This window comes from Phacochoerus africanus, chromosome 13 (genome assembly GCF_016906955.1).
Source record: "Phacochoerus africanus isolate WHEZ1 chromosome 13, ROS_Pafr_v1, whole genome shotgun sequence".
In the NCBI taxonomy this organism is placed as follows: Eukaryota; Metazoa; Chordata; class Mammalia; order Artiodactyla; family Suidae; genus Phacochoerus; species Phacochoerus africanus.
Window position 1 is genome coordinate 46,098,164 of NC_062556.1, and position 23,565 is coordinate 46,121,728.

At 41.2% G+C, this 23,565-nt stretch overlaps 1 protein-coding gene across 11 annotated transcripts in view; it reads right to left on the reverse strand.

Annotated features, from left to right (window-relative positions):
- KLF12 (KLF transcription factor 12) overlaps nt 1-23,565 on the reverse strand; it is a 495,578-nt gene that overhangs the window by 271,749 nt on the left and 200,264 nt on the right. For 9 of the 11 annotated variants that reach the window (XM_047756500.1, XM_047756496.1, XM_047756494.1 and 6 more), the window contains one exon: nt 10,266-10,355. Coding sequence is in view for 8 of the 11 variants with exons in the window: in XM_047756496.1 (XP_047612452.1) it covers nt 10,266-10,355 (90 nt within the window). In the remaining 3 variants the exon portion in view is untranslated. Of the gene's footprint in view, nt 1-9,965; nt 10,141-10,265; nt 10,356-23,565 lie in introns of all 11 variants that reach the window. The other 2 variants (XM_047756501.1, XM_047756499.1) reach the window with 2 other exon arrangements.

The window sequence follows — 23,565 nt, forward strand, 5'->3', positions numbered from 1 at the left end:
GGCGCAGTGGTTAGCGAATCCGACTAGGAACCATGAGGTTGCAGGTTCAATCCCTGCCCTTGCTCAGTGGGTTAAGGATCCGGCGTTGCCCTGAGCTGTGGTGTAGGTTGCAGACGTGGCTCAGATCCCACGCTGCTGTGGCTCTAGCGTAGGCCGGTGGCTACAGCTCCAATTCGACCCCTAGCCTGGGAACCTCCATATGCCGCGGGAGCGGCCCAAGAAGTGGCAAAAAGACAAAAAAAAAGGAAAAGTAGCAACTGTTGACATATTGAAGTTGTTATATATTGATGAAACTCTGGCTTTTCAAAATACTATGACAGAGTCCTCTAGAAGGGGAATCTAATACGTGCTGTCAGCACTAATGAATTTGTTAATTTCAGAAATTGATAGACACACAGTGAAATTAAATGCTGCCAGTGTGAGCAAGAGTGAATATTCTTGCATGTCTTTACCAACTATTAAATTGTTGAAAACATTATTTTATACTAAAACAGAAATTATGCAGTAACATATTTTTTAACCCTATGTAATTAAGATAAAAGAGATTCCAAGGGTGCATCCTCGTTTCAGGCTACTGTGTATAGTGACCACTGAACCTCTGCTGGTAAATTTGCATTTATTGGAGGGTTACATTAAAACTTTTTACAAGATCTGCTAAATTTTTTTTCTTTTTTCTTTCTTTTATATTTTTATTTTTTGGCTTTTAGGGCAATACCCACGGAATATGGAAGTTCCCAGGCTAGAGGTTAAATTGGAGCTGCAGCTGCCAGCCTACACCACAGCCACAGCAACACCAGATCTGAGACATGTCTGCAACCTACACCATAGCTCACAGCAACACCAGATCCTTAGCCCACGAGCGAGGCCAGGGATCAAACCGGCATCCTCACAGATACTAGTCAGGCTGGTTATGGCTGAGCCATGACAAGAACTCCTAAATTTTTTCTTACACACTAATATCACAGTGGAAATTATTTGAAATAGATCGTGTCTGCCTCCACCTAACAACCACCACTGTATTTTCTGTTTCATAATTTTGATTACTCTTGATTCTTTTTACTTTTAACATATCTGTTTCTTTATAGTTAAAGGAGGTTTCCTATGGATACCATGTAGTTGGGTCTTACTTTTATTTCCAATTTGACAATGTCTTTTAAAGGAATGCTTAATGAAGTTCTCGCTAAGGTTTTCAGGATCTGGCATTGCTGAAGCTGTGGTGTAAGTCAACGCTGCAGCTCGAATTCAATCCCTGGCTCAGGAACTTCATATACCACAGACAAGAACAGCTGAAAAGAAAAAAGAAAAATAAAAAAAATAAAAGTGCTTCAACCACTTGCATGTCACACAATTATCAACAGATTATGTTTAAATATACTATCTTGCTATTTGTTTTCTGCTTTTCCTATCTGTTTTAGGTTTATTTTTCCTCTTTTCTTGCTTTCTTTAAAATAAAATTGAGTATTTTTTTTAAATGTTTCTAACTTATCTCTACCATTGGTTTACTAGGTCGATCCAGCTTTTCGGTTTTTTTTTTTTTTTTTCTTCTGGTGGCAGGGAGGTTGCTCTAGGATTTGTGATATACACTTTTAACTTAACAGACTACTCTAAATGACACACACCACTCACACACACAACAGTATCCTCTCTCCTTTCATCCTCCTGTCCCAGTGCTACTGTTGCTATTCACATTCATTTAACATAGAGTTCTGGGGATCCATAATGTGTTGTTATTATGTTTGCTTTGAGCGATTTTCTTTTTTTTGTTGTTGTTGTTGATTTTTTTTTGTTTTTGCTTTTTAGGGCCACACCTGCAGCATATGGAAGTTCCCAGGCTAGCAGTCGAATTGGAGCTGCAGCTGCCAGCCTACACCACAGCTATAGCAACAAGGAATCCAAGCCGTGTCTGCAACCTACACCGTGGCTCATGGCAACACCGGATCCTTAACCCACAGAGCAAGGCCAGGGATCAAACCCTCATCCTCATGGATACCCAAGTTTATAACCTGCTGAGCCACAAATGGGAACTCCTCCAATTCCCTTTTAAATTAAAAAGTTTTTTAATCTTTTATATTTGCCCAGATATTTACCATTTTGAGTGCTCTTCATTTCCTTGTGTTGATCCAAATTCCCATCTAGTGCCCTGTTACAGCGACGTAGGAAGTCCTATCCTCTGTCCTAAATGGTATCTGATAAGAAGTCTGATTTTTCTTCCACTGTATGTCTGCTGTATTTCCTCTTTCTCCCCTGGCTGCTGGTAAGATGGTTCTTCATTATCTGTTTTCAGCAATTTAATAATTATATGCTTTGGTATGGTTTCCTCTGCTTGGGGTTCACTGAACTTGGATTCGTAGGCTTACAGTTTTCATCACATTTGGATCATGTCCAGCCATTCTTTGTTCAAAATATTTTCAAATATTTTTTTCTGGTCCTCCCCTCCTTCTGAGAGTCCAATTGTACATATATTAGACAACATGGGATTGTTCCATAGCTCACTGAGGCTCTGTTCAGTTTTTTAACTGTGTTTTTCTCTCTGATCAATTTTGACCAAATGCCAGACATGGTTACTTTTACATTATTGAGGGCTAGATCTTACTGTCTCCCTTAAGACTGCTGGATTTTGTTTTGGCACAAATGAGCAATTTTCAAACCAATTCGATCTGTCAGGGCTTGCCTCTCCAGGCTGTCATGGCAAGGGCCAGACCAGCCTGATCCGGAACTAGTTCAGCCCACTTACTAAGCTGTGACCCTTCTGAGACCTCTACCAAATGCCCGTGTATAATGAGGTCTCTCCATTCTGGTTTTGTGAATTTTATATGGGGGCCAATATTCTTCCCACTTATTGCCACGCTTGTTCTGTCATTGTCTTCCTCCCCACACAAGCAGGTCATCACTTAGCCAAGCCCTTGGGGGGAACATTTTGCGGATCCGCAGAACTCTCTCTTTGTACAACCCCTTCTTCTTTGTAATTATTCTCTTTAAAACGTAGTTGCCTTGTCCTCTCCATGCTGCCTGCTTAGCTCTAGGTCCTCTAGCTCCACTCCCTGCCCTACCTCCAGGCAGCAGGCTGAGCCTATAGCAGAATCACCTCCTTTGTCATCCCACACCCAAGGATCAGAGTTCTTAAGGGCCCCTTGTCCAACACGTGAAAAACATTTCCTATATTTTGTCTGCTTTTCTAGTGTTTATCGTGAGAGGTCAATACCCACAGCAGTCAATCCCTCGTGGTCAAGAGCAAAAACTCCTCCAAGAGCTAAATAAGATCTTTTTCTGTGAGGCACTTTATAGACTATGAATCAGAAGGTAAATATTAGCACAAGAAAACACACCTAGATAGAGAAATACATACCTCATGCTCCAGACTTTTTTTCCTTACTCTACCACCAAGACTGGTACAAGAAAAAGAACACCATCATTCATAAGAGGAAACATTCTGGAAAGGTTAATTTCCCCCACATCAAAATTCCCAAATTACTCAGAGCATGAAATGTCTTTAAAAAGTATTCCTTTGTACAAAGCACTGGCCTTATACAAATGCAAATAACTCTTGGAAAGAAGAGCATTTTATATTCTCCATGAATGAGTCTGCACTTAGGACTGGCCATCTGTGGGTCCTGTGAAGCACCACCGCACAGAGGGTGGGGGTGTCTAGACTGCGGGCGGAGGGGAATGAAGGTGAAGGAGAAAGTACATTGCTAATGGGCAAGAAGGAGGGCAGAATGATCAGCGTCACAGCCTGGCCCAGGGCAGGCCCGGAGGGAAAGGATTTGCCCGCCTGCTATATTTCCCTTGGGGACTATCTGTAATTACTATCACAGCTCATTGATTTTCAATTCTTTCTATTAATACATTTATTGGCCATTCTGACATTATTAAAATCAGTCCAACTCTGCTTCTTCGGGGAAGGCTATCGCTTCCCCAAAACGTGAGTTTTGCAAGTAGGGATTTTTTTTTTTTTTTTTTTGCTTAAAAAAAAAAAAAGTCTTCTATTCGTCGTCACATAGCTTCCGCATGGGTTTCCCTTTGAAGTCAGGTAGTGATAGGCAAAGATTTGACTAGAGATCAAAAGATCTCAAGTAGTGGGTCATCAGAGAATATTAAATGATAAGCAAATTCATATGTCTAAGATAATTCTACCAATTTACGAGCTAGGCCGACTTCTGTTCCACAGTAGGGGACAGAATAATGAGGCTCTGTTAAAGGGTAATGCAAGTGGCATTTTTATAATGTCTTCTCTTCTCTTCTGATCAAGTCATTAAAGTAACACTGTCTCACTAAGCTTTTACACACAGATGTATATTAACATCTTTTATGTTAAATTAAACAGTGGTTTACGGAAAGAAGAAGAAGGTAGGTTTGTTACTGGATTTTTTTCTCTAAAGCAGGTGAATTTTAATGTAACTGTCTCTCTCCGGTAAAGCACTCCATCACACATCTCTAGGTCCAGCTACAATTCTTGCCCATCTCCATTTGTTTATTAGGGCTAAGAGTTTGGGGTGAGCAGATGCAAACTATTGTATTTAGAAGGGCTAAGCAGTGAGGTCCTACTGTATCACCCCGGGAAATACATCCAATCTCTTGGGAGAGAAACGAGATGGAAGATAATATAAGGAAAAAAATGTCTGTATGTGAATGTCTGGGTCACTTTGCAGTACAACAGCAAATGGCACAATACTGTGTATCAACTATACTTCAATGTTTAAAAATAATTAAACAAAAAAAGAATTGGGGGCTTTGGCAAATGGCACCTGTCTCAAAATCCTCTCAATTCTAGTGTGACACTGGCTCCCACTTAGAATAAAGAGCATCTGAACTGATCGCTATTTGCTGAGCCCTGCCTAACAATCAGCTCCCTGTGCTGGGACGATGAGGAATAACGAGGAACCTAACACATCAGCTCTGTTCTCAAGGAATTGACTTCTTTGTGGCCTACATGGTACAAGACAGTTCTCTGTCATACAGAAACGCCTTCCACACCTTGTTGTGAAAGTCCCGCACAACAGGTGGCCAAAGCTCCTGCAAACTGCCTTCAGGGACAAAACCATTAGGCTCTTTTGTCCTACCTCTAGGACCCTCTGGGACCCTGGCTGAAGCATCTGAACTCAGGTCTGCCTGACTTCAAAGTCTGTGCATTTCTGCTTCCGCATGCAGGTCGCTTTGCTGCAGTCCTGGCTGTTGGACTCACGACTGGAAATGCTTTCTCTCATTCCTGGCCTAACATCAGATTGAATGTGGAAGGCCTCGGTTCCAACACCCCTACTGCACAGACGAAGACACAGAAGCCTGGAGACAGAAGTCACTTCCCCATGCCACTCAGGCTGGTGAGCTACAGGGCCAGCGATAACATCATACGTTTTCTGTCTCTGAGCTGGTACCCACTCCCTGCACACAACCTCATTTCTGAATATTCCTCTTCCTGTCTCAGTCCTATGCTTCCTAACGTGTGAGCACATCCGAAGGCTGCCAGCACTGGGACGCTCTTGTCACAGCAGGATACAGAGCACCAAAGGTCACAGACAGAGTCGCCCCCAAAGTCCATCATGAGAACATGTGCCCTGGCCATGGATCATGTGGCCACATGTGCTGTATTACCCACAAGCCTGAAGAAACGTGAAATCCCTTTGCAGGAGATGGCAATAACAATCGCCTTAACGACCACCAAACAAAGGGTGCCAAACAGAAGGAAGGTGCAGAGAGGAGATCTGAATGAACCACTCTTATCTACCAGTTCACACAGCAACAAGATGAAGGCTGCCACCCATGGGACTCTGTTATTTTCAATGTTTATTGTTATGTTTGCAATAACCCTATAAGGGAGACACAGCAGGCTTACAACTGGCTACTGCCTGGCTTCCTATTTTGCACCAGGCCAGTTATAATGCCTGCACAAGCTGAATAAAGCATGTATTTACGGAGCACCTACCAGGTGCCAGGAGCTACAAGGGAAATATAAGAAATAGTTCTTGCCCTCTAAGAGCTTAAGGATCTGATTGAAGAGATGGGACCAAATACACACACAAAACTAGGACGAGAATGAGGCAAGGCAGCCAGAACGTTCAGAGAGAAAGCCTGCTCCACAGTTCTTTCTTTAAGCTCTGAAATGTGCTCATCAGGTCCTGAATTCCTTGGCGGGGTGGGAGGGACCACATGGAGAGACCAGCTGACAGAGAAGAACTAAGGGACTATTTATAGCAAGAAAGAGAGAAGGAACAGGTGCTTTTGCGGCGCCCTGAGATAGGAAGGCCACGTCAAGTAGCAGATCTTTATAATGCTGCCTGCAGCCTGAAAGACAGACTCACTCTTCTTCCCCTAAACATGGATGGAAGAGTCTGAAAACTAGGTTTCCACAGTGATTACAGAATCCCACCAATGCATCAGTTTCAGGCTTTCCCATTCACTGTCATGATGCAAAGTTACACATCTACAACTTTTTGTTCACTGCAACTAATAGGTCATCTTTTTTAAAAGCCCATAATCACACATGTGAATGTCTGGTTTTGGGGGGGTGGGGGTGGCATTTTTTTATTTTTTGTCTTTTGTCTTTTTAGGGCCACAGCCATGGCTTGAGGAAGTTCCCCGGCTAGGGGTCAAACTGGAGCTACAGCTGATGGTCTACACCACAGCCACAGCAACGCAGGATCAGAGCCGCACCTTCGACCTATACCACAGCTCACAGCAACACCGGATCCTTAACCCACTGAGCAAGGCCAGGGATCCAACTCGCGTCCTCATGGGTCCTAGTCAGGATCCTTAACCACTGAGCCATGACGGGAACGCCTCATACATGTGAGTCTTTTGATGTCACCAATACGTATACATTTTCTTATGAAGAATCAAAGTTCAAGCAGCCTTTAATACTCAATGAGGAGAGAGTTCTGTAAGATGGAAATCACGACATCTTCAGACCTTCCAGCGCTCCCTATCTGAAAGTAGTTCTGAGATTCTGAACATTACACAGTATTCTCACCCATCCCATTATCCTCAATGAAAAAGTCTAGTAAAAGGACCAAAAATGAATTTCACTAACATTCTAGCTTTTATCTCTTTAAAGAAGAGCTGGTTGAAAGTATTACAAGTGACTCAATACAAATAATTATGTTCTATAAATAATCAAGTGATAATACATTTCATTAAATACTGTGCTCTGCTTCTCTTAAAGCTTTCCTGTAAAAAAGAATGCAATTATATCTGTCATGTATTTTTAAAAAGTACATACAAAGAATAAGAAAAAAAATCAAGTTTCTACTCCCCTCCAACATACACAATCTAAATTAGGATTAAACTACCAACATCAGCTCCATTCACAAGGAGGAAAATTGATTCTTACGAACGTGCATGAAGTAAAACCTAGAACCTACAATTTTTCCTGTCCCTATTTGAGAACAGAAAAATACTTTCTATAAATAATGTGACAAGAGTTTCTTACTCACATTGTAAAACCCCAGGGAATATTGGCTTTTGTTTTTTATGCACCTAAATCTTTCATGCAAACTTTACCATAAAACTGAAAAATGACAGTAAAGGGGAGAGAAGTATTTGGATGTCCTTAGAGGTTGTCCAGACTGGTGACAACCACACCCTAGGCTGGCTTTAACTAACAGCCTAGGTAGTATATTCTGACTGATGTTCTGTACTTTTCTGCCTTCCTCCAACATCGATGACTTGAACAGATTTACTGCTATTCAAGCTGAAGAACATACCGTGAAATAAAAGCAACATTGTGAAATATACTGTTTTCACTTTTCCATCAGGCTGTCTTCTCTAAATGAGATGCCCTGGTCTATATGATTTGTTAAACACAGTGTGCAGAAACTTATTTTATTCAACTGATGCAAACACATTTTGATTAAGAAAACGGAAGTCGGAGTTCCCGTCATGGCTCAGCGGTTAACGAATCCGACTAGGAACCATGAGGTTGTGGGTTCGATCCCTGGCCTCACTCAGCGGATTAAGGATCTGGCTTTGCTGTGAGCTGTGGTGTAGGTTGCAGACATGGCTCGCATTTCCCACTGCTGTGACTCTGGCGTAGGCCGGTGGCTACAGCTCTGATTAGACCCCTAACCTGGGAACCTCCATATGCCTCGGGTGCAGCCCTAGAAAAGACAAAAAGAAAAAAGGAAAAAGAACTCTAGGAGTTCCCTGGTAGCCCAGTGGTTAAGGATCCGGCATTGTCGCAAATGTGTCTCTGGTCACTGCTGTGGTGCAGGTTCAATCCCTGGCCTAGAAACCCCTGCTTGCGGTTTGGCACAGCCAAAAAAAAAAGGAAAGGAGTTCCCCTTGTGGCGCAGTGGTTAACGAACCCGACTAAGAACCATGAGGTTGCGGGTTCCATCCCTGGCCTTGCTCAGTGGGTTAACGATCCGGCGTTGCCGTGAGCTGTGGTGTAGGTCGCAGACGCGGCTCGGATCCTGCGTTGCCGTGGCTGTGGCATAGGCCAGTGGCTACGGCTCCGACTGGACCCCTGGCCTGCGAGAGCGGCCCAAGAAAAATGGCAAAAAGACAAAAAAAAAAAAGAAAGAAAACAGAACTCCACAAAAATAAAACACATCCTCCTGCGATTAGTTTAAACAAAAAAGGTTAAAAAAAAAAAAAAAAACCCTGCTTAATTTGGAGAATACAGAGTTTAACGTGATGAGGCTCAGGCTAGAATATCCAGGTGAATATACGACCTTTTCTGAAGATTTGTCAACAATGAACAAATAACATTAATAACCGCCACGTGGTCTTTTCTTTCTTGATGTCCTACTGCCTAAGTCTGCGGTTGAATCTCTGTGAGTCAGTCATTACATCACAAACTCCACCAAGTCCATTGCAGAGCTACCACAGCCTACACGGAACGTGAGGAAATGTCAGCTTCTACATGACGGGGATCTGCTTCAGACACTGGCTTACACTGAAGAGAAATACATTACGAGATGCCTCGCCCTCTGCCAAATAGTAGTCAGGAATGGGGAAGTTACTGCAGAAGCCCTCTACATGCTACCCACCATCGAGATCCTCGCCCTTGGCTGTCCGCATCCTTAAATCCTTTTGGTACATCAGTGGCCTAACCTCTTGAATGGGGTCCCAGAAGAACTCAGGCATTTGATTTTTCCACCAGCGAGATTTTAAGCACACTTGAAATTTCTTTGGATTGCTCAATGACAAAACATTGCTCATGCATTTTTGCTCTTGCTGTGTGGGGCCACACATGCGGCATATGGAAGTTCCCCCAGCTAGGGGTCGAGTCAGAATTGCAGCTGCAGGCCTACGCCACAGACACAGCAGTGCCAGATCCCAGCTGTGTCTGCAACCTACACCACAGCCCACAGTAATGCCAGGTACCTAACCCACTGAGCGAGGCCAGGGATTGAACCCACATCCTCATGGTTACTTGTCAGGGTCCTTACCACTGAGCCACAATGGGAAGCCCCGCTAATGTGTTATTTTGAATTTTTTTATTAAGGGATACACTAATAAGATTAAGATTAAATATTTATTTAATTGATGTCCTTTTTTTCAGTCATGTATACTGCCGCCGTGAGGCTGGTTTAAAAAGACAGGTAGGCAGTGCTTTCTCCCTTAAATACAAAAGGTGGCCGATCAACCACTGCTGCCAGCAATCAGGCTGCACTGATTATGATTTTAACTCATGAAGCTATAAATGTTAACAATTATAAAATCACTTACATCCTTTTAAAAAAAACCCAGCTGTGCTCTTAAGTATTTATGCTTTTAGTAGCCATAAATTAATTTGTCAATTTGGCTATATTATTGTTCAGTAGGCTTTCTTTGGCTTTTACGTGCTTTTCAAACTCACTTACCTAAATTTCCTCCACTATAAAAAGGGGAAATACAAATGTCAAAAGAGAAATCCATCCAATCAACAGCAACTTTCCCACACCTGTACTCTGTCATTCCCCAACTTAATAAGAACGAACCAAGCTGTTTTCACACCGAAGTTATAGTTCCACCTCATTTTCTAATACCTCCTCTTTGCTTTGGATTTGTATTAGCGTTCGGAAGCATTCACCGATTTAAATACCAGCCATGTGGTTCTTCTAGGGTCACTACGCCGTCCTGACTTCAGGATGTGATCTTTTCTAAGTTAGTGTGATGCGAGGTTGCAAAGGAGTGAGAATCAATCCCGATCGCCGATGATTTCTGAGGCAAGCTAGAAAAGCGTCACCAAGTGAAAAGTCAGGAATTTCGGCAAACCTCAGAACACTCTGGAAAAGACCACTCCCTTAGTGAGAAGCGGGCAGGGCATCGTCAAGACGTGTGCTTACCCCTTGTTCAGATTCCAAAAGCTCTGTTTTGACTCTGACTGCCGGCATCCCATCAAGCATTAACATTCTGTTCTCAAAGGTGTCGATGTTCTGCAAATAAAAAAAAGAGAGGGAAACTTAGCCACAGAACATTCAGAAGAGGACATCTGGTAGTGCCTGCCTTCACTGTAGTACATTTAGTACAGCTAACCTCATTTTTTTCAACAATGGAGTATAATTAAATGAGGGTATCAGCATAACCAATTATCCCCCCATTCCAAACCTTCCTTTGAAATAATGACCAAGACCTTGAATTAATCAGTCTGATTCTCTGACCTCTGGGTTGGAGGTCAGACAGTAATAAACTGGAGTAAGGAAACCTTACATTAATTTATATGGGGCCAGAATAATTCATCACAGTTTTGCAACGGTGGAAGGAAATACCAGGCAAGTTCCTTTCTTCTTTAGCTCTGGAAGTTGTACTGCACAGAGAAATCCATAAAGGAGAAAACAGGGCAAAATAATGGATATACTCGCCTATTACTGTCAAAGTCGAAGTAATTCTAAAAAAGAGGTAATGAATTTTGGCATCATGGCAGATCTGATCAAATGAAAATTTCAACATATCAACCTCAAACATCTCCCGTAAAAACAACCAACATAAGTCTTGGATTAAGAGTGAATTCTTAACCAAAGAATAAATAATTTGTTTTCTTTTTTTCTGTCTTTTTGCCTTTTCTAGGGCCGAACCCAAGGCATATGGAGGTTCCCAGTTAGGGGTCTAATCGGAGCTGTAGCCACCGGCCTACGCCAGAGCCACAGCAATGTAGGATCCAAGCCGCGTCTGGGACCTACACCACAGCTCACGGCAATGCCGGATCCTTAACCCACTGAGCAAGGCCAGGGATCGAACCCACAACCTCATGGTTCCTGGTCAGATTCATTAACCACTGAGCCACAACAGGAACTCCTAATTTGTTTTCTGTTCAGGTGTATGTTTGGCTCCACTGACCACCTCTTGAAAGGAAAACGTTACTTCTCTCGTGGCTCCATAGAATTTCAAACAACATTTATAAAAAGATTCAATCGAGGTCATTTTTGACTAAGATCCACAGCTTTGGGGATTTTCTGAAGTCAATAACCCAAGAAGGGAGTCAGAAAGCCACACATCAGCACTTGCTTCCGGCCAAAATCAGGTTCATGTTTTAAAACGTGTTGAGAATGCCAACTTTACCCTCAATACCGACTAAATGAAGAAATTAAAATGACAAAGTCTGACTGGGTTTTTAGAATGGTTTACTTTGCTCAATTATAGAATGTAACCATATGACACCAAAGTGGTCTTATTAAAAGAAAAACAGCTATGTTTCTAAAGGTTTTGTCTACCTAGTGACGAAAAGGTTAATATCACCTCTAAGCCTTCAGGTTTTCACCATTCACAGAGTTGTTCTCCCCAACAGACAGTTAAATAAAAACAACTCCCACTTCAACACATCATAAATTAAATGTTTTTATTACCAAATAATACCAACAGAGTGCAGTATAGTGAAGCTCTAATTATTTCTCCTATGTCTCAACTCTCCTTTTTTGTTTAAGAAAAACACTCCAAGAAATAAAATGTTTGGGGCCTCTTAGCACAAATATTTGCTCAGAGAAATCAACAGCAAGAAGAAAAAGCAAATTTACGCTGGAGCTGACTAATAAGCATTTAAAATTTCCATGCTACCTTATCTGTTAGGTAAGAGTAAGAAGAAAAATTACTGTCATGTTCCTCTCTCAGAATGTACAATAAGATTAAAACTGGCAGGATCCCTTTTTTTTTTTTTTTTTTTTTAACATTTGCTTTTAACTTGTCCGTATTTTTCAGGGATTTTGCATCCCCATAGCATAGAAGAGAAGGAACTTATGGTATTGCTGGGGAGCTCAGTGCATTTGTTCCAAGTTTAAAATCCTTTCATGGAGGTTGGTGAGTTGTTGACACATCAGGCATGGATCTCAAATCCCAGTGTGTCACTTGCTTCCATGCTTGGAAGCGGCCAGCCTGGCTTGCCATCTCCCAGCCTCAGGAAAGGCTTCCTGCTGCCAGCAGCCCTCAACTGCCCGGCCTTTCACAGCAGCCAGGAATCCACCCAGCGAAGTATCCCCTAGGCTGTTTGGTTGGTAGACAATGAAGGATGAGTTGACAGTACTTCCTACCCTGGAGGAGGTCTTGCCCAGACAGAAAGGGAAGAAGATGCCTTGCAAAGGAAGGGAAAAGACAAAGAGCGATTCTGGAAAGGCAGGTTTAATGAACTGTTAGAATCTGATTAGAGGCTAATGTCCCTTTTAGTGCTTTGTACCAATTTACAGCTGATAGACTTTAACCATTTTCCTCACTGGCTGTGATAAACTCATTCGTTTAAAAACATGCAAGCTAACCAGTCTCTGAAGTTAAAAATGGAAAAATCATAAAAACCTGACTGGGTTCGGATTCCATTTAGTACATTTAAGTATCACTATATTTTCATTACAATTTTGGTTGTTGTTGCAGTACTCAATGAACTCTGCATGTATTAAGCCAGGGCTACATTTCAGTTTCATGGAAAAGTGAAAAAACTGAAGACACTTTCGAAAAAATTTAAGAGATGACGTTTTCCCTGAAAATATTTCTCTTTCCATGCTTTTTCCAGGATCGGCCGCAGCCCAGCCATAATAAACCTCATAAATAACACAGTTCACAGCTAAGGAACCAATTCTTAATTATTACGCTCTTGCAACTCGTGCAGATTCAATCTGTATATACGCCTGAAAGTTATACGGAATACACACCAAGCATATTAATCTCTGCATTCATGACGCTAACCTTGTTTAGAATAAACAGAAGCACCAAGCATCACACCACATTCCAAACCATCCAAGAAGGTGAGTGGTTTTTATAAAATGCATGGTAATTGCACGGCCTTGAAGACAGAGTCCTTGGAACAAAATATCGAGAGATTTATCTCTCTAAGCTAAAATCAGATACATACAATCTCAAGTGACTGCAGACTTTAAATATGTAATAAACCTCTAATAATTTGAAATGGCTGTCAAACATATCTTGCCATGATCTTAATCAAAACACATTTGCCAGGGAATCCAATAGCTCAAGTGATTCCCAAGAGGTAAATAAAATTACACAGTCATCAATTTTAGTAACGTGGGCCTCTTATTTACGCTGCAACAAACATTCCGATATTATGCGACCCTATATAACTTACGTAAATGTGTTGATATTCACACACACGTGTGTTTACACCTAGGTTACTCATTTCATATGAGCAAGCTGTACCAATTAATGCCAAATTTATCATCAGATTTATGAGCTGGCTGTTGACCAATTACACATGCCCTGAATGAGAATGCTACTCTGGCTCTTCCTATCTACCAAGGAAGATTCTGCAGCAGAGCAATCCAGCTGACGGGAGCTCTCCCAGTCAAAGGCAGTATAAACCCAACTGTCATCAATCCTAACATCTCAGAATATTTTGAATGGAACGTGTCAGAAAGACAAGGACTGATGCTCAATGATCATAGCTCATAAAAACAGAGAACGGCAGTGACTTTCCAGGTCAGCTTCTACGGTTGCCTTCTGACTCCCAGAATGCAGGTGTTTTCCTCTCCCTCCTCCAGACTGTGGGCCATCCAGCTGGCACAGCTAGAGTACTAAAGAGCCAGCCAGTCAATATTCAATAGAACCAGTTTTTACACAAAGTTTCCCTTCATAAGTCAAAACTATCCCCTTGGATGTGTACTGATTTTTCAAGATACAGGACGTAGTCACTTAAAGACGTTTCTATTTTGAATCTCCATGTTTGGCCACAGATAATGAGAAATACAAATTGCCCCGACCCATATACCGGTTTTGTAAATAAGTGACGTAAGGGACTTATTTATTTATTTATTGTCTTTTTAGGGCTGCACCTGCAGCATACGGAGGTTCCCAGGCTAGGGGTTAAATCAGAGCTGCAGCTGCCAGTCTACACCACAGCCACAGCTGCATCTGCAATCTACACCACTGTTCATGGCAACGCCAGATCCTTAACCCACTGAGCGAGGCCTGGGATCAAACCTGTGTCCCCGTGGATACCAGTCAGTTTCATTCCACTGAGCCACAACAGGAACTCCAGATGTAAGGGACTTACGAGCAGCCATTTAGGCTTCATTGCACCACACTGATTAAGGCACAGTCAGAAAAGATTTTTAAAGGTTTATAATACAAGCCTACCAACTTTAAAAGTATCACCCTTTGGGTACTTTTTCCTATAGAAAAGCAGAACACCCAGATTATCAGGAAATTAGGCTTTTGCTTAAAAACCGCTTCTTAGAAAAGTCAGTCTCTCCCCTTTCTTGACTCACTTGTACACTAACAAAAATAAAACCAACAACAATAACAATTTTTTAAAGCTTTTATCCTAATTCCTCAACCTGGGTGAAAAGCAAGAGAATGAGTGTACACCTGCTCTTTATAAGGAAAGCTCAACATACCTAAGAGATGAGAATCATGCCCAGCCAATCGTTTCCATTATCTATTGCTAGGCAACAATTCACACCGCAGCATAAAACAATAATCATTTTGCTATTATCTTGGTAACATAAGAATGACAGCCAATATCTGCATATTTACTATGGACTAGACCCTACGCTAAGCGATGTGTACTCATTTAGTCCTTACAGTAACCCCAGAGGTCAATGCTCTATTATCCAGGAATGAGGCATCTGAGACGCATCCAAGGTCACATGATTAGTAAGTGGTACAGCTCAGTTCCAAAGCAAATGAGCCCAAGCCGATCTCCTAACCACTACCCTACTCCTCTCCTTCTCTTTCCCTCTCTTCCTCTGTGCACTCCTTTGATCAAAATGGGGGAAAAAAAACCTAAGCACCTGATAGAAGGCCCTGTCAGAGGAGCTTTGGAATCTCAATCAACAGTTCCTTTCAGGGCTGAGCTGATGCAGTTACTACGGCATTGAATGTGCAACTTCCGGTCACTACTGAGTATCAACATTTGGGAGAATAACAGTAAGAGGTCAAAGAAGCCCTCAGTTTCAACGCTATTTCACATTTTTTTCTCTAAATCAGCCTTTCAACATATTTTCTTAGTTTGATAAGATGATACATTTCTATCCTAGAAACATCTCATAATTAATTTAGCAAGTCAGTCCCCTCCTGAGTTCATAGATTCCAGAAAAATCTATGGTAATTGCATCTGCTACCCACTGTTTAGAAAGTATTCATGTCCTTGAGTGCTCATTCAATATTTTCACAACAGTTTCATGTACCTGGATGATACAGAAACTTCATTTTCTACCTTTTATCCTTAAGAGAGATTTCTTTGGAAGTCACATTTAATTTATAATTGCTTAGATGAAGGGTAAAAGCATATTTTTCTAAGCTCACATACCTCATTTCTGATAAGCCAATTTTGCAGAAGGCATATGCATAATCCAACGGTACAAAAAAAAACCCAATAGTACAAGTAGCTCCAATGGTACAAAATAAACATCAGTTCAAAGGTGGACTTTGCCATTCAGGCCCAGCCTTCCACCTTTCATTGCTTTGCAGCACTGGAGAGTGGGTATCACATATTTTACCGAGAGAAGTAAGAGCCAAACTATAGACCTGCTGGGGCTCTCAACTTAAATCCCTTTCAGCGGTTTCAATGATCCATGTATACATTATATTGAAATACCTGTCATCACTCTCAAAAACAAAACTCTTCCACAATCACTTCACACTGAAACATGGAACTGTGTCTCTCATAAGTACTGGTAAAATTGTGCATGCAGCGAGTTCCATTGTGGCTCAGGGGGTTAAGAATCCAACTAGTATCCATGAGGATGGAGGTTCGATCCCCGGCCTTGCTCAGTGGGTTAAAGGATCTGGCATTGCCATGAGCTGTGGTGTAGGTAACAGGCATGGCTCGGATCTAGCATTGGTGTGGCTGTGGCGCAGGTTGGCAGCTGCAACTCCGATTAGACCCCTAGCCTGGGAACTTCCATATGCCACAGGCGCAGCCCTAAAAAAAAAGGACAAAACTGTACACACAATGCAGCAACTTGTATTTTCCCGAAAGCAAGAATCATTGTTTTCTATGTTGGTAGAGTGCTAAATTACCACAACAATAGATACTTTACACAATTTAATTTTTAGAAATGTCATCTGAGCCTCTAAATAAGACCTTCCACTCCAGCATTAATACCAATTGTAATTTAAAAAAAAAAAAAAAGACACTTTGTCATTCATATTTCTGAAGAGCTGCACACATTTGAGGGTCATGAGTTGACTCATTCTCTCCCTAGACATGCAGTGAGGTTCTCTGCTATGGCAAAATCATCTCATTCCAGCCACCTTCATGAACCACAAGGCACTACAGGAGAGAACAGGGGCAACGCCAAGGACTGGAGAATACAAGACAGGTCAAAAACCAGGAAAATATCCTGGCAAGAAAAGTGCCAACTCACCAAAAACCAAACCCTAGAGAGAGGGAGGGCAAAATTTCAGTTCCACTGGGCAGGTATTAACATCCCAGGGAGAGATCGAATGTGTAGGAGGAAGTATCCTGTACCAGGATGGGCTCACAAGGGTCTTGATGTCATGTAAAGATAAGCAATTATTCAGCCAGTAAAAGAAGGAACTCTTGCCATCTGCAACAATAAGAGTGGACCTTGAGGCCATTACGCTAAGTGAAATAAATCAAAAGAAAGACAAATAGTATATGATCCCATACATAGGAATCTTAAGACTCTTACACACACACACACACACACACACACACGAATCAACACACAAAAATGAGCTTATAAATACAGAGAACAGATTGTTGATTGTCACCGCTGTGTATGTATGTGTGGTGGGACAAGGTGCTCAAAGGTACAAATTTCTCTTTATAAAAGAAATAAGCTATGGGGATAATGTATAGCACAGTGACTCTGTATTATTATACACCAATTTTATCTCAAAAAAAAAAGAAAAGAAAAGAAAAGAGAAAAGACTTCAGTCCTGTAAAAGGAAGCCACAGACAAGATTCTCTCCAGGAAATAGGGCTAGGAGAAAATTGTTCTGAGAGCCTAACCCCAGGAGAGCCAGAACTAGGGAACAGATGTGGACAAGAATCAGAGAGCTGGAGTTCCCTGGTGGCCTAGAAGGTTAAGGATCCGGCATGGTCACTGCTGTGGCTCTGGTTACTGCTATAGCTCGGGTTCAATCTTTGGCCCGGAAGCATCCAAATACCATGGATGTGGCCCCCCACCAAAAAAAAAGAAAAGAAAAAAAAAAAAGAATCAGAGAACTAACCATGTGCCTAACCTAGGCCTCTTTCCCTGGACACACACACATGAACACAGAAACCAGGCATTATGAGCCTGGACAGAAAGACAGGCCCCATGCGCAGACAACTACAGTTGCAACACAACCACAATTCGACCACAGGATCTCATAACTTAAAAATCAATTATATAACCAACTACTATAATAATAATATATAACCACATATATTTACACACACACACATACAAACAACTATAACAACAATAACTATCACTTACTGAGTACTTATGTACCATGTGTGTCACGTGCATTTCATTTGTATATCATTCCTTCATTCATCAGTTCATCCAAAAAACACTTCCTGAGTCTCAGGCACTGTCCAGATTTATAAGAAACATTAGTGAACAAAAGAGAGAAAGTTTTACCTAGTTTCAGTCTAGTCTTTCACTCCCCCAACGAGACCAGATTGGTACCTTTGGTGCTAGGTGGCAAAAGGTCTTCCATGTTATGGACACTCATTTATTGATTCGACAGTGTTTCTTTAATGCCTACGAGTGCCAGTGAGTAGGTGCCCAAGTGATTAAGAAAGACTCTCTGCCTCAAGAAAACTTGAGGTCAATGGGAAAGAATTGTCTTTGCACACCACAGAGCAGGTGATGGGATGTCATGAAACAAAAGTGCAATGGGCTTAACCTCTGTGTTGGATTTTTTGTTTTTTTTTGCTTTTTAGGGCCGCACCTGAGGCACATGGAAGTCCCTCGGCTAGGGAATCTGAGCTACAGACACCTGCCTACACCACAGCCACAGCTCACGGCAAGGCAGGATCCTTAACCCACTGAGTAAGGACAGGGATTGAACCCGCCTCCTCATGGATCCTAGGCAGGTTGAGCCACGAAGGGAAGGGGACTCCCAACCTCTGTTTAGAAAGAGAATACTAGACTTGTTTTGGAAGATGGCTTATAAACACAGCAAAACTGATGCAGAAGGAGCCACAGATTCATAGGCTGCCACAGTAACTCAGGAGATAAGAGCTTGACCCGAGGCTGTGGCAGTGGGAGTAATGAGAAAGGAAATTGTTTGAGGGCTAGTTCACAAGAACAACGAACTGCTTTTGATGACTGACAAGGAGGAGGAAGTGTGGGTAAGAAGCCAGAGGAGTGTCAGAATGGCACGGATTTTTCTACAGTGTACATGGCAGGAAGCCCAACTGGAAAAGCCAAATACATCATACAGTCTTCCAATATCCCACAAAAGACCTACCACACTCTCAGATACATGGCATATCATTTAATTTCAGTACACTTGAGCTTGCTCAGGATCTGTTACACACAGAAGATGTCTCTCAAGCTAATGTTCAAATCTTATAATAGACATGGATAAAATCAAATGTATTCAAACTTGGAAAGAGAGTTGGTTGAAGGAAGGGGAAAAAAAAAACTATACAAAGAAGTCACCTTATTAGCTACATATTCAAGACAAGAATTGCCTGTCTTTATTAACATGTTTTAACAGGATTTATCATTTTACAGACTTTCGTGGTTATCAAAATTTTTACAAGAAAAAAAAGATAATCTGCCAAAGAACGAGTTTAAGAGTACTGTACATTAATATATCCATTGGCCATTTCCCTTTATGAAAAGTCATTTGGGTAGTAATGAAAAAACATGCAGAACACTGAATGGAATATGTAATGAAATAACATCACTGGTCCTCTGTGTCGAGAGACAATGAAGATGACTATCAAAAATTAAGTCATTTATTTTCCGTAGGAAACAAAGGAAATGACTCTTGACCTAGATTTCCACCTTTCCTGATCTACAGTGATGTCAAGTGGCTCCTTATCAAACTCAAAATGGATTATCGTATTAAAACATGAGCTGTTGAGTGTTTGTCTCCTGCACCGCCTGAAGAAAGAGTACTGCAGAGGTGGGAATAAGCAAAATAATTTTGAGGAGAAAGAAAAATCCAAGTTAATTTTTTTTTTAAAGTTCGTTTCATTCTAAGGAAAACAAAAAGAAAAGATCAACGTTAAGGTTCTCCTCAGTGGCCAGAAAAATACGGAAACTGCTGAACAGGTAAAATTGGTCTTTTTTAAAAAAAAAAATTTATTAAAGAATAGTTGATTTATAACATTGTGGCGACTTCTGCTGTATAGTGGTGACCCAGTCATTCATATACATACATACATACATACATATATGTGTGTGTGTGTATATATATTTATAAACACATACACACATCCTTTTTCTCATTTTGTCTTCCATCATGGTCTATCCCAAGAGACTGGATGCAGTTCCCTGTGCTATAGAGTAGGATCTCATTGCTTATCCTTTCTAAATGTAATAGCTTACATCTACCAACCCCAAACTCCCAGTCCAGCCCACTCCTTCCCCCTCCCCTTTGGCAACCACAAATCTGTTCTCTATGTCTGTGCGTCTGTTTCTATTCTGTAGATCACTTCATATAGGCCATATTTTATATTCCACCTATAAGTGATATCATATGGTATCTGTCTTTCTCTTTTTGTCTTTACTTTGTATGAGAATCTCTAGTTGCATTAGGTCTTATATTCACTCCCTTCTCTTTTTATATTTTAAACATTTATAGAATTAAGATTTTGTACCAAATATAAAACATCACATTTCTTGGCGTTCCCATCATGGCTCAGTGGTTAACGAACCTGACAAGTATCCATGAGGAGTCAAGTTCGATCCCTGGCCTTGCTTAGGGGGTTAAGGATCCGGCGTTGCTGTGAGCTGTGGTGTAGGTCGCAGATGCGGCTCAGATCCCATGTTATGGCTGCAGTGTAGGCTGGCGGCTGTGGTTCCAATTCGACTCCTAGAGCCCAGGAACCTCCATACGCCAAGGGTGTGGCCCTAAAAAGAAAAAAGACAAATACATATACATATGTACATATGTATGTATGTGTGTATGTATATGTATCACATTCCTTGAAAAACCCTAGGCATGATATTTGTTTTTAATATAGGTCTCAAAAGGGTAAAGCTAGGGGAAAGTGACTTTTACAGTTTATTTCATCTAAGAAGGTTTGCCAAAGCATGTCAAAGCACTGGTAGTGTTTGTGGTGTTATAACAAGGTGTAACAAAAGTAATTGCTTTTAAAAGAGTATATCAAAAACATGAATGTGTAATCGTTTGCACTGCCTGGACAATCACGTAAGACACATCACTAGAATGGCCATGCCTTTCCTCTATTTTTCCCCTAATATTTGGCATTTTGGGAATGCACTGGAGAAGGACATGACTAATTGGCTGCCAAATGGCCACACAGCTCAACCCTCAAATATAATCTCTCAGCTTCCAAGTATATCTACCTCTAGATCGGAGTTTTTCAGATTCCCCAAGTGATATCTCTAGGTGTAATAATTAAATTCTATGTATAATCTGCAGTTCCATCATGGCTCAGTGGTTAATGAATCCAACTAGTATCCATGAGAATGCAGGTTCGATCCCTGGCTTCACTCAGTGGATTGAGGATCCAGCGTTGCCATGAGCTGTGGTGTAGGTCGCAGATGTGGCCTAGATCCTGCGTTGCTGTGGTTATGGTATAAGCTGGGGCAGTTGCAGCTCTGATTTGACCCCTAGGCTGGGAACGTCCCTATGCTGCAGGTGTGGCCCTAAAAAAGACACAAAAAAATTTTTATGTATAATCCAAATCTCATTCTAATTTGACATTTTTATTGGCGATGCTGTTACGTATCTACTTTCATTTTACTCAATACCATCTCCGAGAATTGTTAACTATCTTCTATTTTAGCTTTTTAAAAGTGTTCTATCTTCCAAGTCTGTGCTTTTTTTCTGTACACTTTCATGACTATGTAGAGATGCAAGTTAGAATAAAACATTGCTCAGAATATGGGCCCAATGAATAGAGTTCCTGAGTTATTAGCTCCTCGTGGTTTCAGTTTCCCTACCTGTAAAATGCAGATAACTTTTTCTACTTCACAGAATTCTTTTAAGGATTCAGTGAGATCATGCATATAAGACACTTTGGCACAAAATATTTTCTATTAATAGTAAATACTAAAAACTTTAATTAGTAGTTGTAGTAATCGTACTATTTTATCCATTCTACCCAAAGTTACTTTTAAAAATGAATGTCCTAATCTGCCTTTGGACTCTTTGCAGAACCCTCTTGGTTTTATGTGTTTGAATTTCTCTATATGAGCTATTATACAACTAGAATGGAAATGGCAGATTTGAGTAAAAATACTCATGATAGGAGTTGATAGAAGATTGATCTATACCATTAGTATATGTTTCTCATGATGAACAGAAACAAAGAACTATTTTATCCATTTGAAACTGTGAGGACATACGCCAGTAACAGAAGCACAGCTCACCCCTCCAGAGGTGTCTTGATGAGGGCATTTAATATCCTCCAACTGCCAGGCACAACCACAAAGGGTCTGAGAGCCCGTCCTACCAATCAGACGTTATTTGATGCAGCACGAAACCCCTCTGCTCATGAGTCTGCTTCTCATGATTACCCAGAAACACGCTGTTTTAAAGAAAGACATTTACTACTACAACATAATCTCTGTAGGAGAAGATCCCTAGAGAGCGCCCTGTAATTTAAGCTGTGGAAAAACTTGCAAAAATCACTTGAGGAAACCAGAACTATGGAGGAGAGGAAATAAATCCAAGTGGCCAAATTTTAAAATCTGCCTGTGTTCCAGGCAATATGAAGCCAGTGATGTCAACACCTCTGTGCCATTATCCTCGCTGCTGCCATCTTAAGGACCTTCCCCCCACATTGGGACCTCCTCCTTTATCAAGCATCCTGGGCCATCTTAGAATTTCTTTAAAGTGTGTGTGTGTGTGTGTGTGTAGATAAATTAAATCTAAGGCTCTTTTTCCTATAAAATGATACTTCTAAAATTCTAAAATGCAACAAAATGAAAATTCGAAAAGAGATAAAATTTATTCAACCGAAATACTGAAGCATGCTTTTTTTTGTTACGGAATTCTATGTCTGTACCACATTCACTCAGGCCTTAATTCCTCCAGCCTCTCACTAAAGCTGCCCCATAAAAAAAAAAAAAAAAAAAAAAGAAGAAGAAGAAGAGTATAATTTTGAACCTGTATAGCTTATTGTATCCAGGAAGTTTCTATTACCTGTTCAGCTACTTGATAGTGAACATGTCTAAATTAAATGTGGCTCACAGAGAGAGGAAAGATGTTCTGTTAAGCAAGTCCATTGTCATAACTCAGGTATTCTTTTAGATCAGGCTTTTTGAACAACTGCACCATGGACATTCAGGCCAGACAGTTCTTTGTTGTAGAGGCTTGTCATGTGCACTGTAATGTGTTCAGCAGCAGCCCTGCCTTCACCACTAGTTCCAGGAAATCACCACCATAGTTGTGACAATCAAAAATGCCCTCAGAAATGGAGTTCCCATGGTGGTACAGTGGAAGTGAATCCAACTCTTATCCATGAGGATGCGGGTTCGATCCCTGGCCTCGCTCAGGTGGTTAAGGATCCAGCATTGCCATGAGCTGTGGTGTAGGTTGCAGACGCAGCTCAGTTCCCATGTTGCTGTGGCTGTGGTGTAGGTCACCAGCTGTAGCTGCGACTCGACCTCTAGCCTGGGAACTTCTCTATGCTGCAAGTGCGACCCTAAAAAAACCCTCAGAAATAGCCAAATGTCAAGGGAGAGGGGGAGGGGAAGGAGAGGAGGGTACCCCACTTAAGAGGCACTATTTTATAATTACTGATATTATGAACTCACTAGAAAAGAACCTTAATTTCATGTTGAATTATATTGCCCAGAAGTACAAAAAAAACCCTTAATGTTGAAAGGAAAGAACACCTGATTATAAAGACTATTTACTTTAAAATACACCTGCTAGGAAATTAGAAACGTTTTCTAAGATGGTTTCATTATTGTGTTCAAATGCTTTCACCTCTTTCTGCACATCCAAATTTTCCCCCTAAACAAGTGCAAAGATTCCAGAAAGGAGCTGCAAGGAATTTGCTCATTAGTTCAAGCTTCAGGAACAGAAAGAAACCTG